The sequence below is a fragment of the Lissotriton vulgaris genome, chromosome 7 (genome assembly GCF_964263255.1).
Source record: "Lissotriton vulgaris chromosome 7, aLisVul1.2, whole genome shotgun sequence".
NCBI classification, from domain to species: Eukaryota; Metazoa; Chordata; class Amphibia; order Caudata; family Salamandridae; genus Lissotriton; species Lissotriton vulgaris.
Genome location: NC_141695.1, coordinates 39,140,873 through 39,155,450, shown reverse-complemented (window position 1 = coordinate 39,155,450; position 14,578 = coordinate 39,140,873). Strand labels below are relative to the sequence as shown.

Genomic DNA, 14,578 nt, shown 5'->3' with positions numbered 1-14,578 from the left:
GGACCTCGCAACGCAGCCCAAATCTCATTGGAACCACCACTGCACGATGCATACCCAATGCAGGACCTCGCAACGCAGCCCAAATCTCATTGGAACCACCACAGCACGATGCATCCTCAATGCAGGACCTCGCAACGGAGCCCAAATCTCATTGGAACCACCACTGCACGATGCATCCCCAATGCAGGACCTCACAACGCAGCCCAAATCTCATTGGAACCACCACTGCACGATGCATCCCCAATGCAGGACCTCGCAACGCAGCCCAAATCTCATTGGAACCACCACAGCATGATGCATCCCCAATGCAGGACCTCACAACGCAGCATAAATCTCATTGGAACCACCCCTGCATGATGCATCCCCAATACAGGACCTCGCAACGCAGCGTAAATCTCATTGGAACAACCACTGCACAATGCATCCCCAATGCAGGACCTCGCAACGCAGCGTAAATCTAATTGGAACCACCACTGCACGATGCATTCTCAATGCAGGACCTTGCAACGCAGCCCAAATCTCATTGGAACCACCACAGCACGATGCACGATGTAACCCCAATGCAGGACCTCGCAACGCAGCCCAAATCTCATTGGAACTGCCACTGCACAATGCATCCCCAATGCAGGACTTTGCAATGCAGCCCAAATCTCATTGGAACAACCACAGCACGATGCATCCCCAATGCAGGACCTCGCAACACAGCCCAAATCTCATTGGAACCACCACAGCACGATGCATCCCCAATGCAGGACCTCGCAACACAGCCCAAATCTCATTGGAACCACAACAGCACGACACATCCCCAATGCAGGACCTCAAATGCAGCCCAAATCTCATTGGAACCACCACAGCATGATGCATCCCCAATGCAGGACCTCAAAACGCAGCCCAAATCTCATTGGAACCACCACAGCATGATGCATCCCCAATGCAGGACTTTGCTACGCAGCGCAAATCTCATTGGAACCATCACAGCACGATGCATCCTCAATGCAGGACCTCGCAACGCAGCCCAAATCTCATTGGAACCATCACAGCACAATGCATCCCCAATGCAGGACCTCGCAACGCAGCCCAAATCTCATTGGAACCACCACTGCACGATGCATCCCCAATGCAGGACCTCACAACGCAGCATAAATCTCATTGGAACCACCACTGCACGATGCATCCCCAATGCAGGAACTCGCAACGCAGCCCAAATCTCATTGGAACCACCACAGCATGATGCATCCCCAATGCAGGACCTCACAACGCAGCATAAATCTCATTGGAACCACCCCTGCACGATGCATCCCCAATGCAGGACCTCGCAATGCAGCGTAAATCTCATTGGAACAACCACTGCACGATGCATCCCCAATGCAAGACCTCGCAACGCAGCGTAAATCTAATTGGAAACACCACTGCACGATGCATTCTCAATGCAGGACCTTGCAACGCAGCCCAAATCTCATTGGAACCACCACAGCACGATGCACGATGTAACCCCAATGCAGGACCTCGCAACGCAGCCCAAATCTCATTGGAACTGCCACTGCACAATGCATCCCCAATGCAGGACTTTGCAATGCAGCCAAATCTCATTGGAACCACCACAGCACGATGCATCCCCAATGCAGGACCTCGCAACACAGCCCAAATCTCATTGGAACCACCACAGCACAATGCATCCCCAATGCAGGACCTCGCAACACAGCCCAAATCTCATTGGAACCACCACAGCACGACACATCCCCAATGCAGGACCTCAAAACGCAGCCCAAATCTCATTGGAACCACCACAGCATGATGCATCCCCAATGCAGTACCTCGTAACGCAGCCCAAATCTAATTGGAACCACCACAGCACGACACATCCCCAATGCAGGAGCTCAAAACGCAGCCCAAATCTCATTGGAACCACCACAGCACGATGCATCCCCAATGCAGGACCTCGTAACGCAGCCCAAATCTAATTGGAACTACCACAGCACGACACATCCCCAATGCAGGACCTCAAAACGCAGCCCAAATCTCATTGGAACCACCACAGCATGATGCAACCCCAATGCAGGACCTCGCAACACAGCCCAAATCTCATTGGAACCACCACTGCACGATGCATCCCCAATGCAGGAACTCGCAACGCAGCCCAAATCTCATTGGAACCACCACAGCATGATGCATCCCCAATGCAGGACCTCACAACGCAGCATAAATCTCATTGGAACCACCCCTGCACGATGCATCCCCAATGCAGGACCTCGCAACGCAGCGTAAATCTCATTGGAACAACCACTGCACGATGCATCCCCAATGCAAGACCTCGCAACGCAGCGTAAATCTAATTGGAAACACCACTGCACGATGCATTCTCAATGCAGGACCTTGCAACGCAGCCCAAATCTCATTGGAACCACCACAGCACGATGCACGATGTAACCCCAATGCAGGACCTCGCAACGCAGCCCAAATCTCATTGGAACTGCCACTGCACAATGCATCCCCAATGCAGGACTTTGCAATGCAGCCCAAATCTCATTGGAACCACCACAGCACGATGCATCCCCAATGCAGGACCTCGCAACACAGCCCAAATCTCATTGGAACCACCACAGCACAATGCATCCCCAATGCAGGACCTCGCAACACAGCCCAAATCTCATTGGAACCACCACAGCACGACACATCCCCAATGCAGGACCTCAAAACGCAGCCCAAATCTCATTGGAACCACCACAGCATGATGCATCCCCAATACAGTACCTCGTAACGCAGCCCAAATCTAATTGGAACCACCACAGCACGACACATCCCCAATGCAGGACCTCAAAACGCAGCCCAAATCTCATTGGAACCACCACAGCACGATGCATCCCCAATGCAGGACCTCGTAACGCAGCCCAAATCTAATTGGAACTACCACAGCACGACACATCCCCAATGCAGGACCTCAAAACGCAGCCCAAATCTCATTGGAACCACCACAGCATGATGCAACCTCAATGCAGGACCTCGCAACACAGCCCAAATCTCATTGGAACCACCACAGCACGATGCGTCCCCAATGCAGGACCTCAAAACGCAGCCCAAATCTCATTGGAACCACCACAGCATGATGCATCCCCAATGCAGGACTTTGCTACGCAGCGCAAATCTCATTGGAACCATCACAGCACGATGCATCCTCAATGCAGGACCTCGCAACGCAGCCCAAATCTCATTGGAACCATCACAGCACAATGCATCCCCAATGCAGGACCTCGCAACGCAGCCCAAATCTCATTGGAACCACCACTGCACGATGCATCCCCAATGCAGGACTTTGCAACGCAGCCCAAATCTCATTGGAACCACCACAGCATGATGCACCCTCAATGCAGGACCTCGCAACACAGCCCAAATCTCATTGGAACCACCACAGTACGATGCATCCCCAATGCAGGACTTTGCAACACAGCCCAAATCTCATTGTAGCCATCACAGCACGATGCATCCTCATGGCAGGACCTCGTAACGCAGCCCAAATCTCATTGGAACCACCACTGCACGATGCATCCCCAATGCAGGACTTTGCAACGCAGCGCAAATCTCATTGGAACCATCACAGCACGATGCATCCTCAATGCAGGACTTTGCTACGCAGCCCAAATCTCATTTGAACCACCACAGCATGATGCACCCTCACTGCAGGACCTTGCAACGCAGCCCAAATCTCATTGGAACCACCACAGCATGATGCACCCTCAATGCATGACCTCGCAACGCAGCCCAAATATCATTGGAACCACCTCTGCACGATGCATCCCCAATGCAGGACCTCGCATCGCAGCCCAAATCTCATTGGAACTACCACAGCATGATGCACCCTCAATGCAGGACCTCGCAACGCAGCCCAAATCTCATTGGAACCACCACAGCATGATGCACCCTCAATGCATGACCTCGAAATGCAGCCCAAATCTCATTGTAGCCATCACAGCACGATGCATCCCCAATGCAGGACCTCGCAACGCAGCCCAAATCTCATTGGAACTACCACTGCACGATGCATCCTCAATGCATGACCTCGCAACGCAGCCCAAATATCATTGGAACCACCACTGCACGATGCATCCCCAATGCAGGACCTCGCATCGCAGCCCAAATCTCATTGGAACCACCACAGCACGATGCACCCTCAATGCAGGACCTCGCAACGCAGGCCAAATCTCATTGGAACCACCACAGCATGATGCACCCTCAATGCATGACCTCGCAACGCAGCCCAAATCTCATTGTAGCCATCACAGCACGATGCATCCCCAATGCAGGACCTCGCATCGCAGCCCAAATCTCATTGGAACCACCACAGTACGATGCATCCCCAATGCAGGACTTTGCAACGCAGCCCAAATCTCATTGTAGCCATCACAGCATGATGCATCCTCAATGCAGGACCTCGCAACGCAGCCCAAATCTCATTGGAACCATCACAGCACGATGCATCCCCAATGCAGGACCTCGCAACGCAGCCCAAATCTCATTGGAACCATCACAGCACGATGCATCCCCAATGCAGGACCTCGTAACGCAGCCCAAATCTCATTGGAACCACCACAGCACGATGCATCCTCAATGCAGGACCTCTCAACGCAGCCCAAATCTCATTGGAACCACCACAGCACGATGCATCCTCAATGCATGATCTTTCAACGCTCATCAACCAGGATTTAAGGTGCTCTGTTGAGCAGGCCTAACTTGGCCCTTCCATCCGGTCTGTGCTCCATCGCAGTCGGTCAGAACCTGTGACTTTATCCCAATCCGGCAGACCACAAAACCACAATTGGTGCTTTGTGTTTTGAAACACTTTTTCAAATGAGATTTTTAAAACTTCATATCTCCGGTTCTACTGACAGGATTTTTATCATTTTGGAGGCAAATAATTTATTAAATACTAGTCTGTTTCTGCCTTTTGGTATGGGAATTATCTGGTGTTATGTTCTCATTTTATTACTATTTGAAGTACTGCATAAATACATCACACATTGCCTCTAAATTAAGCCTGGACGCTTTTGCACCAAACTACTAGAGGGGTGAGCACAGGATAACTTGGGGTTTGCTTGCTCTTCACCCGGTCAAGAAATATGATATCCACTTGCGTAGGTTTTCTCCCCCCAAAACCAGTAACCCTATTTCTCACAAAGGGCAGCTAGAAATTTCCAAAATTATGAAAACTACGCCGGTGTAATTGAAATTTCATCCAGGTCCAGATAAGATGTCTTCTTGTTTATCTTCATGGAGTGGTAATTATGTTTGCACAAAACCCAGGGTTGTCTTTATCTTGCTAGTATGTCTTCAGGAATTTTACTAACAGACCGTGATGAAGACATACAAATTGTCTATATCATTAATGAAGTCAGGAATAGGAGGAGGAACGTGATGAGGAGGGAATAAAAAACAGCTGGAAAAGTGGGAACTTATGGGTAGAGTGTGAATCCTAGTGAAGTAAGTACTGGGGCGAGGAAGGATGGATCAGAGTAATGAAGTGGCGGTAAGTAGCTCTAGACATACATTACATGTCATTGTTGTGATGCACCCTCTAAACAAACCATGTCACAGGAAAGAAATGCACCTATTTTGTGCATAGAGGACTCTGAGATCTAGCAATAAACAACTGCTGTCAGTTCCAAAGGTCAAATGGTCTTGGACTGGAGGACGTTTGTTCTCCTATAACGCAGCCAGGCAATGGAATCAACTTCCTGATTCCATCCGCCTTGAAGTTGACCATCTCAGGTTTAGGAAACAGCTGAAGACCTTTCTTTTTGCTTGATCAACGTTGAATGAGTGCGGTGACAGGATGCGCTGGGATGCCCTATGGTATAGTATAGTATAGTATAGTATAGCTGCAGTGTAGAAAAGTCTAGATGTATAAAATTGTATGTTTTTTCCAACTGGGTAATGGAGGAAGCAGAATGAACTATGCTCTGACGTGATGGTTGGGTACAGTCTCCTGGGATTCCACATGCCAGCTGCTGCACATTTTATCCATTCCTGTTTGGGATATACTCACATTAGAAATGTGTTTTTGAAATAAATGTGACAGACACTTATTTTCATGCATACATGCACATGCACACAAACATACAAGAACACACACAAGTATGCTTGCCCACATATGTAGACACACATGCACACATATGTAGAAGGATACACACACAAATATGCTCATGCAAATAAATCTCTGATTTTAGAAGTTGGCCTAAATAAAATGACGTCATATGGTTTTACGTGATTAGAAGAAGCAATTTAGAGACAACAAACACCTTAATCGTTTCTGACCTGTTTTTCACTGTTTCTCCTCCTCCTGCATTGTGTCTTTGTTTTTGTAGGTAAACGGTAAGCATGTTGAAGACATGCATCTTATTTCTTATTTAAACCATGGACACTTAACCGTGAGAGGAATCAGGGTACTGCAATATAGGTGAGTAAATCGTGTAACTGTATTCCTTCCTCTGATAGTGGGACAACTTGGGTCCAGTGCATGAACACTTATGGTCCTATTCTAATTTGGTTAGTGATGCTCAGTTTCAGTGCCTGGAATTACAGATACTGCAGCAGACCTGGGTAATTTTGATCTGACTAAACACCCTAGCATGTGGAGTTGTCTCCTTGATAGTCCTTCGAAAAATGGCAAATTAATCTTCATCTCTAAACAGTGAGTTAATTCCTTCTTCCTAAAATAGTGGGCACCAGTGAGGATTGTCATCCTTCAGAATTTTGAAGATATATTTTCCTATGAAAAACCAAGTTCTGATTGTTATCTCTTAATCTTAGTACACCTATAAAAGATTATGCCTGTACCTTGCAATTAAAGACAAGGGGGCTGATTCACAGAACTAATCTGAGACAAAATCCTAAACTTACTAATTTTGGTATTCACAGAAGACATTTAGTAGTCTTGAGTTAGGATTTTGTCTTAAATTAGGATGTTATCTTCAATTAGGATATTGTTTTAAGACAAAATTAAGTTTCACTTAAGTCAAAATCCTAACTTAAGACAAAATCCTAATTTAAGACTACTATATGCCTTCTGTGAATACCAAAAGTAGTACGTTTAGGATTTTGTCTCTATATTAATTCTGTGAATCGGACCCAAGGTGCTTGTTTTGATTTTGCAGTTCGGGAAAATGAAGAAAGGCAATTAAATAGTCATGAGTGGAAGACAACAGCAGTTTAAAGTTGTAGATAACAAATGACAGAGTCTGTGCTCCTACCACCTGTCCTTTGGCTTACTCCCTGGGCTGTTTATAGGGCTTGAAGAAGCTGGGGCTACAAAATGGAGGTGGCTGCCCTGGGGTTCCCTCCACAAACCTAGGGAGCTCTTCAAGGTGTGAGGGGTTGGGCGATGACTTAGAAGGGGCCTGTGGACAAAGCACTAAAGCAAAGACTGGTGTCCAGGGGTAAGGGAAATGCCTACAGCCTACAGCCAATGGAACATTTGATGAAGCTGCTGCCACCCGATGATTGTTTGTCATTAATTCAATGAAGTTAATGCATCTAGGAGAAAATATAGTGGGGCTTAGACAAGTACTGAGATATCTATGAGCTGAAACCTCAACAATTGTATTATCTGCATATTTAACGGGAAAAGGAGTACACTACAATAAAATAATCCAGTGTGTCTCAAATCCCCTTGATTTCCAGCATCAGGGGAACAGCCCAAGCTGTCATTCCACCTTATATTGAAGCTCTTGATTATTTTTCTGGCAGGGAAAAATGTATTACGACTGAGTGCATTGGGAAGAAGGGTAATTTATATATACATATTTTATCTGAACAGTGAATGCCCAAAGATTTGCTATCCCATATGAGTATAAAGAGGCAAAGTTGAGATTATTGAAAAGCCAGTATACACTCAACCCCAAAAGACAGGGTAAGAGATTGGATGAGTTTGTGGCGAGGTTGGGGGACATGGCTATGAAAGGGTAGTTTGGGCCTATGACTGATGAACTGCTAATCTTACATTGTGTGAGCAACAAAATGCAAGAACTACTATGGGTGACAAGCAATCTCTCATTGAAAGAACCAATTGCAATTGCCAAGATAGACATGCATGAAAGAGATGCAAAGGATAGAAGGAAATCAGGTGAAATAGCAATGGTGGATGAATTCCCAATTGAAGTGAAGGCAATGAATTAAAAACTGGCATCACATAGTATGGAAAAGGGTCAAGGGGTTGTGGAATCAGAAGTAAAGCAAGCAATTATGCAACTGGAAATGCAGGGCCGAACCTGGTCACAGGTGTGTCAGTAATAACCACTAACCACTAGCCAAATCTCAAATCTACTTTACCATTGGAAAGAAATGCAGAAATTGTGGCAGATAAATAAATATGTTTTGCACAGATATGTAGAGACAGTAACAGCATTTGAGTAGCAGTGGTTGAGGATTGTGGAGAAGACACACTTCAGAGTGTGTTAAATGTCCAAAACCTTGAAAGGTGAAATAGGCCAAAAGCATTTTTCCATATAAAAGGCTGTGAGATTCAACGCCGTGTAGATTAAGTTTCCTTATATGTTCCCACATCACAGGATACCTTTCTGGCACTAATGCATAAGAGCAGACCGAATGACAAGTAGGCAGTATTGATACTCTGGGTTGTATGTGGGCATACACTAAGTATCAAGACAGAATGGTGAAAGGAATAGTGTATTTGACCAGGAGTGGACAACCAATTTAGGTGGGGATTCACCAATATGAATGTTATAGTATTTAAACCGCCAAGCCACAGATCAAGTGATTATAGTGGAAGACACTAATATAGAAGAGGTCTTGAAAAATAAAGGACGCACACACAAATTTACGCTGAACGAAGGAGCATTGCTTGTAATGCTTGAAGTAAGTAGGGTGCTAGTGGTGATAAGGGAAAAGACTAAATAGGGTTTAAAGCAAATTGTCCTGGAACGCATAATCAAACTCATAGAGGTATTGGATTGGCTGTCTCCTGTTGTAATAACTAAAAAACATGTAGGCAGCTTAAGATGTTGTGTAATCTTGCAATGTCTCAGTCAACATATCTCCCTGATTTGTTTTCCTCTCTCAAACATAAATGTAATGGTATTGTTGAGAGCAGGTAAGTAGTTCTACATGTTGTACTTGAGGAATGTTTACTAACAAATCAGTCTACACCACAGTTCGATGGATTCATGATCTCCGGATGGAATTATCTTAAATTGTTCCTCTTTGGGTAATGTCACCACTCTGCCGCTTCTATTGTCAGATAATGGGGCAATTTTCCTTGATATTAGTCACACTCCTTCTGGCCATGCATTACCTAATTGCATTTCATTTTGCCAGTGGCATATTATTTGAGCAGAAGAGATGGTCAGTCTGCTACAAAGTTCCTTTCCTAATGAGACAGAAAACCTTGAACTTGAAGCGACGCAGTATACGCATTGGTTGGATGCAGCTGCTCATGCTTTAACGCCGGTTAAAAGGTCACTAACAAAGAGACCTAAACCTTCTGCCCTATGGCTTCCAGATAAATGTAGAACAGCAAAACAGTGTTTTTGTACACAGGAAAAAATGGAGAGCCAATTATTCTGAGGAGGAGAAGATTATCTATAAAAAAATGTATAGCTAAGTATAAAAAATTGATAATTCAGGAAAAGTCAGCCTTCTTCACCACTAAATTGAAAGAAGATTCACATTTTGCAAAAGAGCCTTTTGCGACAGTACAGAAACTAACCAATGGCACCATCACAAATTGCACTGATTATGCACAATTTTTTCTGCAAATCAGTTGCAGAAGTACTCAGGGCGAAAGTTGAGAGTGTTTCTAATAATTTCTCCACCTCTCTGCTGCCTATGTCATTGGACCTGTAGGACCTTTCTTGTCCACGGTTGAATAGCACCCTAAGCTCTTTTGCTCCACCCTCATTTGAGAGGGTTGTCGACTTGCTCAAATCAGCTAAATCTGGTTCTCCGTGCGACCCATGTCCTCCCAAAATAGCAGCATTAGTGGCTGATACCATTGCACCTAAGCTCAATGCTATCTTCCTACGTATTGGGAACATTTCCATCAGAATTGAAAAAGGCCCTAGTTCTGCCCCTTATTAAAAAACCTTCTCTAGATCCTTTGGACCCGGGTAACTACAGCCCGATCTCCTTCCAGTCCCTTCAAGCAAAGCTGATTAAAAAGATCCTGAATGAGCAATTGGTTAGTCATGTCAAGGATAATAACCTATTGGATTCTACTCAATTTGGATTTGGGCCAGACGCATCACAGAATCCGCTCTCATAAAAGCAACAGAGGGAATTAGAAGTTCTCTAGATAATGGGGGCAGAGTGACTTTGATTCAGCTTGACTTATCAGCAGCCTCTGATACCGTAAATAATGTGCTGCTAATGGAGAGGTTAAGCAGGATAGTGGTAACAAAAGCACATGGAAATTGCTACAATCGTTTCTTAGTAGACGGGTACAGTTATGTTGATCTAATGAATTTCTTTGTCCTTGCAGTGTACCCCAGGGATTGGCAATTAGTCCAACACTGTTTAATGCGTACGTCACTCCTCAGGAAGAACTAGTCAGATACTTTGGCTTCACCCTACTTCCTATGCTGCTGACACATACAGAGTTGTGCATTGGATAGTGGTGTAGAGGTTGTTGGTGCTAGATTCCATGAGTGTATGCAAGCTACCAGCTTAAGGATGGCCAGGAACTGCCTGAAGTTAAACTCAGGGAATACTGAGGTTCTTATCTTTGGTTCTCAGCCATTCTGGTCTCTGTTATGGTGGTCTGTGAAGTTAGGTCCACTCCTCTCGCTAGTGAAGAAAACAAAAAATGTGGGAGTTATTATAAATGACTCTCTGTCTCTCCAAGATCAGGCAAAATCAGTCATTTCAGCTGTTTTTACACTCTGAGATTAATTAAAAAGATCTTTCCGTATATACCCAATCATTTACAGAAAACAGTAGCCACCTCGCTGGTGTTAACAAGGATTGATCATGTGAATGGACTGTATTTAAATGCCCATCAGTATGTGTTAAACAAATTACAGACAGTGCAGAATGCTGTGGCATGTACTCTTTTAAAAATTCCTCAAAATCACTCTGTTTCAGGGTCAATTAGAAAGCTACACTGGCTCCCTGTAAGAGAGAGGGTGTTTTTAAGGAACTCTGTATCGTTTATAAGGCCTTGCATGACCAAGGTCCTGATTTTTTAAGAATAGTTTTATTTGCTACTCACCTCCCAGATCCGCCTCTGCTAAATTGGTATCAGTACCTGGGGTGGCAGAGGCTTTGTCGTGGGAGCCGCAAAGCCTGGAATAATCTTCACCTTCCTATCAAATCTATGGTAAATTTGCTGGCTTTCAGGAAATCGCTAGAAACCTGGCTTTTTATGTCCTGCTAAAAATGTCCTCAGTTTTATTTTGTTTTGCGGTCTTTCAGTTAGCGCCAAGAGGTTCATGGGCATTCGAAAGCTTAACAAAATGATCTAACATAACATAACATAACATAACATCAATCCCCACTGAAGGGCAATATCATTTCACCAGTCTGCCCTTTGGCCTAGCAGCAGTTTCTAGAATTTTTCGCTGCATGATGACTGAAATTTTCCGAGGACAAAGTACTGTCATATTTTCCAAGCGATCTTATAGTTTAGAAAAAACGTTGAGGAGCATAACATTAAAGGAAGGAATGACTAATGTGGGAGGAGCTGAAATCACATAGCGTATAGAAAATGTTTTTGGAGAGAGAGGTGGACTACTTAGGGTAGTCTATTGGGGTGAATGGGTGAGTCTCAAGTGAAACTGGTGAGTGATATTGTTAATGCAACAATTCCAGTTGACCAAGACCAACTTAAGTCTTTCATCAGATCGGCTGAATATTACACACATTTTTTCAAGTCTTTGTAGATATTGCCCTTTTTGAGAAAGGGTAACACATTTTAATGGCGAGAGATGCAACAAAATGCCTATGATGAGATGAAAAGCGTCATGAATGTTGACCTTTGATTTAAAAAACAAAAGAATGATTAAGGTAAATTCCAGTGCAAAAGGGGTTATTGCTGTATTATCAAAAGTCCAGAGTTTGACCAAGAGACTGCTTGCTTTTGCCTTTCCTTCTTTGTCAAAAACCTAAAGGAATTATTCATTTATCGAAAGGAAGTCCCTGGCAGCTCGTTGGATTTGGAACATTTTCTTACTTATATATGTCACTTTAGTGCTGACAGCTGATCTCAAGCTTCTACTCCAGTTATTGAGGCCTGGAGGGATGGGAAACAGCTCTTTGAGATATGCCCAGACTGGCAGTCTGAATCCAACATTTCATGTACTAGCACATTCCTGAGTGGAAGAAGCTACTGGCTGACTGGCATTTGTGATGGAGTACCCTTTGCACCAAACTACAAATGTGCCTTAAGTTTTATCTATTTTCTTCTTTTTATTTTTGTTCATGTCTGTGTAAAAAGAAATCTACAATAGATGCATTTTGAGTTTAAGGCTACTTAAAATTCCAGAGTTACCATCCTTTATATAATGTTCCATAGGAAATTTCAGAATATCAGCTGACCTGTTGGGAACACAACAGGGTGGTTGCACAAACAAATAACCCCATTTCATCACTACAGCTGCAGGGAATCATTTTACAACAATATCCTAAATGTTTTTAGGGATTCTGCCACAAGAACTCTTATAAACACAAAATTACATTACAAAAATCAATCAATCATTTGTAGAGCGCGCTACACACCCGTGAGGGTCTCAAGGAGATGGTGGTGTTGGGGTGAGGGGGAAGGGGTGCTGCTACTGATCGAAAAGCCAGGTCTTAAGAAGTCTTCTGAAGGCCAGCAGGTCCTGGGTCTGTCGTAGGCCTTGGCGGCGAGGTAGGAGAAGGATCTGCCGCCGGCGGTGGTTTTCCTGATGCGTGGAACTGTGGCGCGGGCGAGGTGGGCTGAGCGGAGGCTGCGGGTGGGGGTGTAGAAGCTGAGTCGACCGTTGAGGTATGCTGGTCCGGCGTTGTGTTGGGCTATGTGTGCGTGGATGAGGAGCTTGAAGGTGATCATCTTGTCTACGGGGAGCCAAATCAGGTCTTTCAGGTGGGGTGTGATATGGCTGCGTCGGGGGACGTCGAGGACCAATCGTGCCGAGGCGTTCTGGATGCGTTGCAGCCATCTCAGGAGTTTGGTTGTTGTTCCTGCGTAGAGGGTGTTCCCTGACCTGTGTATATATTGAATCAACATTAACAAATACCAACATTTACACAAATAAATTATCACCTACATTAATGATATTCTGAGTCGATATTTTTGTCTCGATATATCTGAAGGTTAATATTCAAGACTGAAATTGTGACCTACACTGTCCTAAGAATATTACACTAGCAATTGGATTTTTGAGTCTTGCTCATATTTGTCGCTTGAGCTGTATTTTTGGAGCCTCTTTCTCACTTTATGTATTTTATAAAAGAAAATCTATGTTTCTATGATCCCATTCCATGGTCAGTTTGAAAAAAATCCATTCAGTTTTGTATCAGTATAAATGAAGGGCTAAAGTATAGGGCTTCAGCTAATAGCCCTCCCAATCAGCTATTTATTTATTATTGTGTGAACTCGAATTGGTGTAAAACCAAGATAATTTGTAGTCAAATTCCTTATGCTGTGGTAAACTGAGGTCTCATATAAAATATTCATCTACACAGTCTAGGTCTCCTGCAGTTTAGCTGAAACATAAGCTAACCTAATGCACTATTAACCAGATTGTCCCTTGTTTTGTGAAATTAATTAAATGTTTTAAGTAAAAAAGTGAAAATAACTTAAAAAAATACAAAAAGCTTCAAAAAATAGATCAATGCAGAAGGTTTTAGCTGTTTTAGTGTTTATGGGTGTCTATGTTTTATGAGGAAAGGACTTGACTTCACTTAACATGTGTGGCACCCCCACAGGGTTGCTTTCAGTAATGGCCTAAATGAAATTCCCCTCTGCCAGTTGTGCTTTGAAAGCAGTGCCTCACTCTTACCCTGCCACATATCTTCACTAAGTACCTACAATATGACCACAACAGAACCTTTCATTAGAGTAATGGCTGCATCACGACCTCAAAAATATTGCTTACCTGTCATTATCAGTATCCCTGGTGATCCCTGTAAATAACATAAAGAAATATTTAAATTATGAAGGATTTTTGTTTTCCTGAACCTTTAGCTTGATGAACAGAACCTTTCATTAGAGTAATGGCTGCATCCCGACCTCAAAAATATTGCTTACCTTTCATTATCAGTATCCCTGGTGATCCCTGTAAATAACATAAAGAAATATTTAAATTATGAAGGATTTTTGTTTTCCTGAGCATTTAGCTTGATGATTGAAACATAAGAACGGAATCAATCCTTCAGCTTGTGCTGATAGTGATCCCCGGAATAGAATAAAGGAATGGGTCATTTGAGCTAAATCACAGAGTGAAAGTCAAAGCTTTAGAAATAATAACACATTAGTTAATGGACATATCATCAGTACTTCAGCAAATTGTCCACTTCCACCAGTATATCATTTGGTAAATATCTCATTGCATGTGTATACCTACAGCATTCCTTATCAAAGTGAAGCACAGTA

General features: G+C 44.0%; 1 protein-coding gene across 1 annotated transcript in view; it reads left to right on the top strand.

Moving 5' to 3' along the window:
- LOC147700643 (putative DBH-like monooxygenase protein 2) overlaps window positions 1-14,578 on the top strand; it is a 136,285-nt gene that overhangs the window by 112,819 nt on the left and 8,888 nt on the right. Inside the window, exon 7 of the mRNA XM_086929156.1 lies at window positions 6,357-6,448. Coding sequence (XP_086785282.1) covers window positions 6,357-6,448 — 92 coding nt within the window. The remainder of the gene's footprint in view (window positions 1-6,356; window positions 6,449-14,578) is intronic.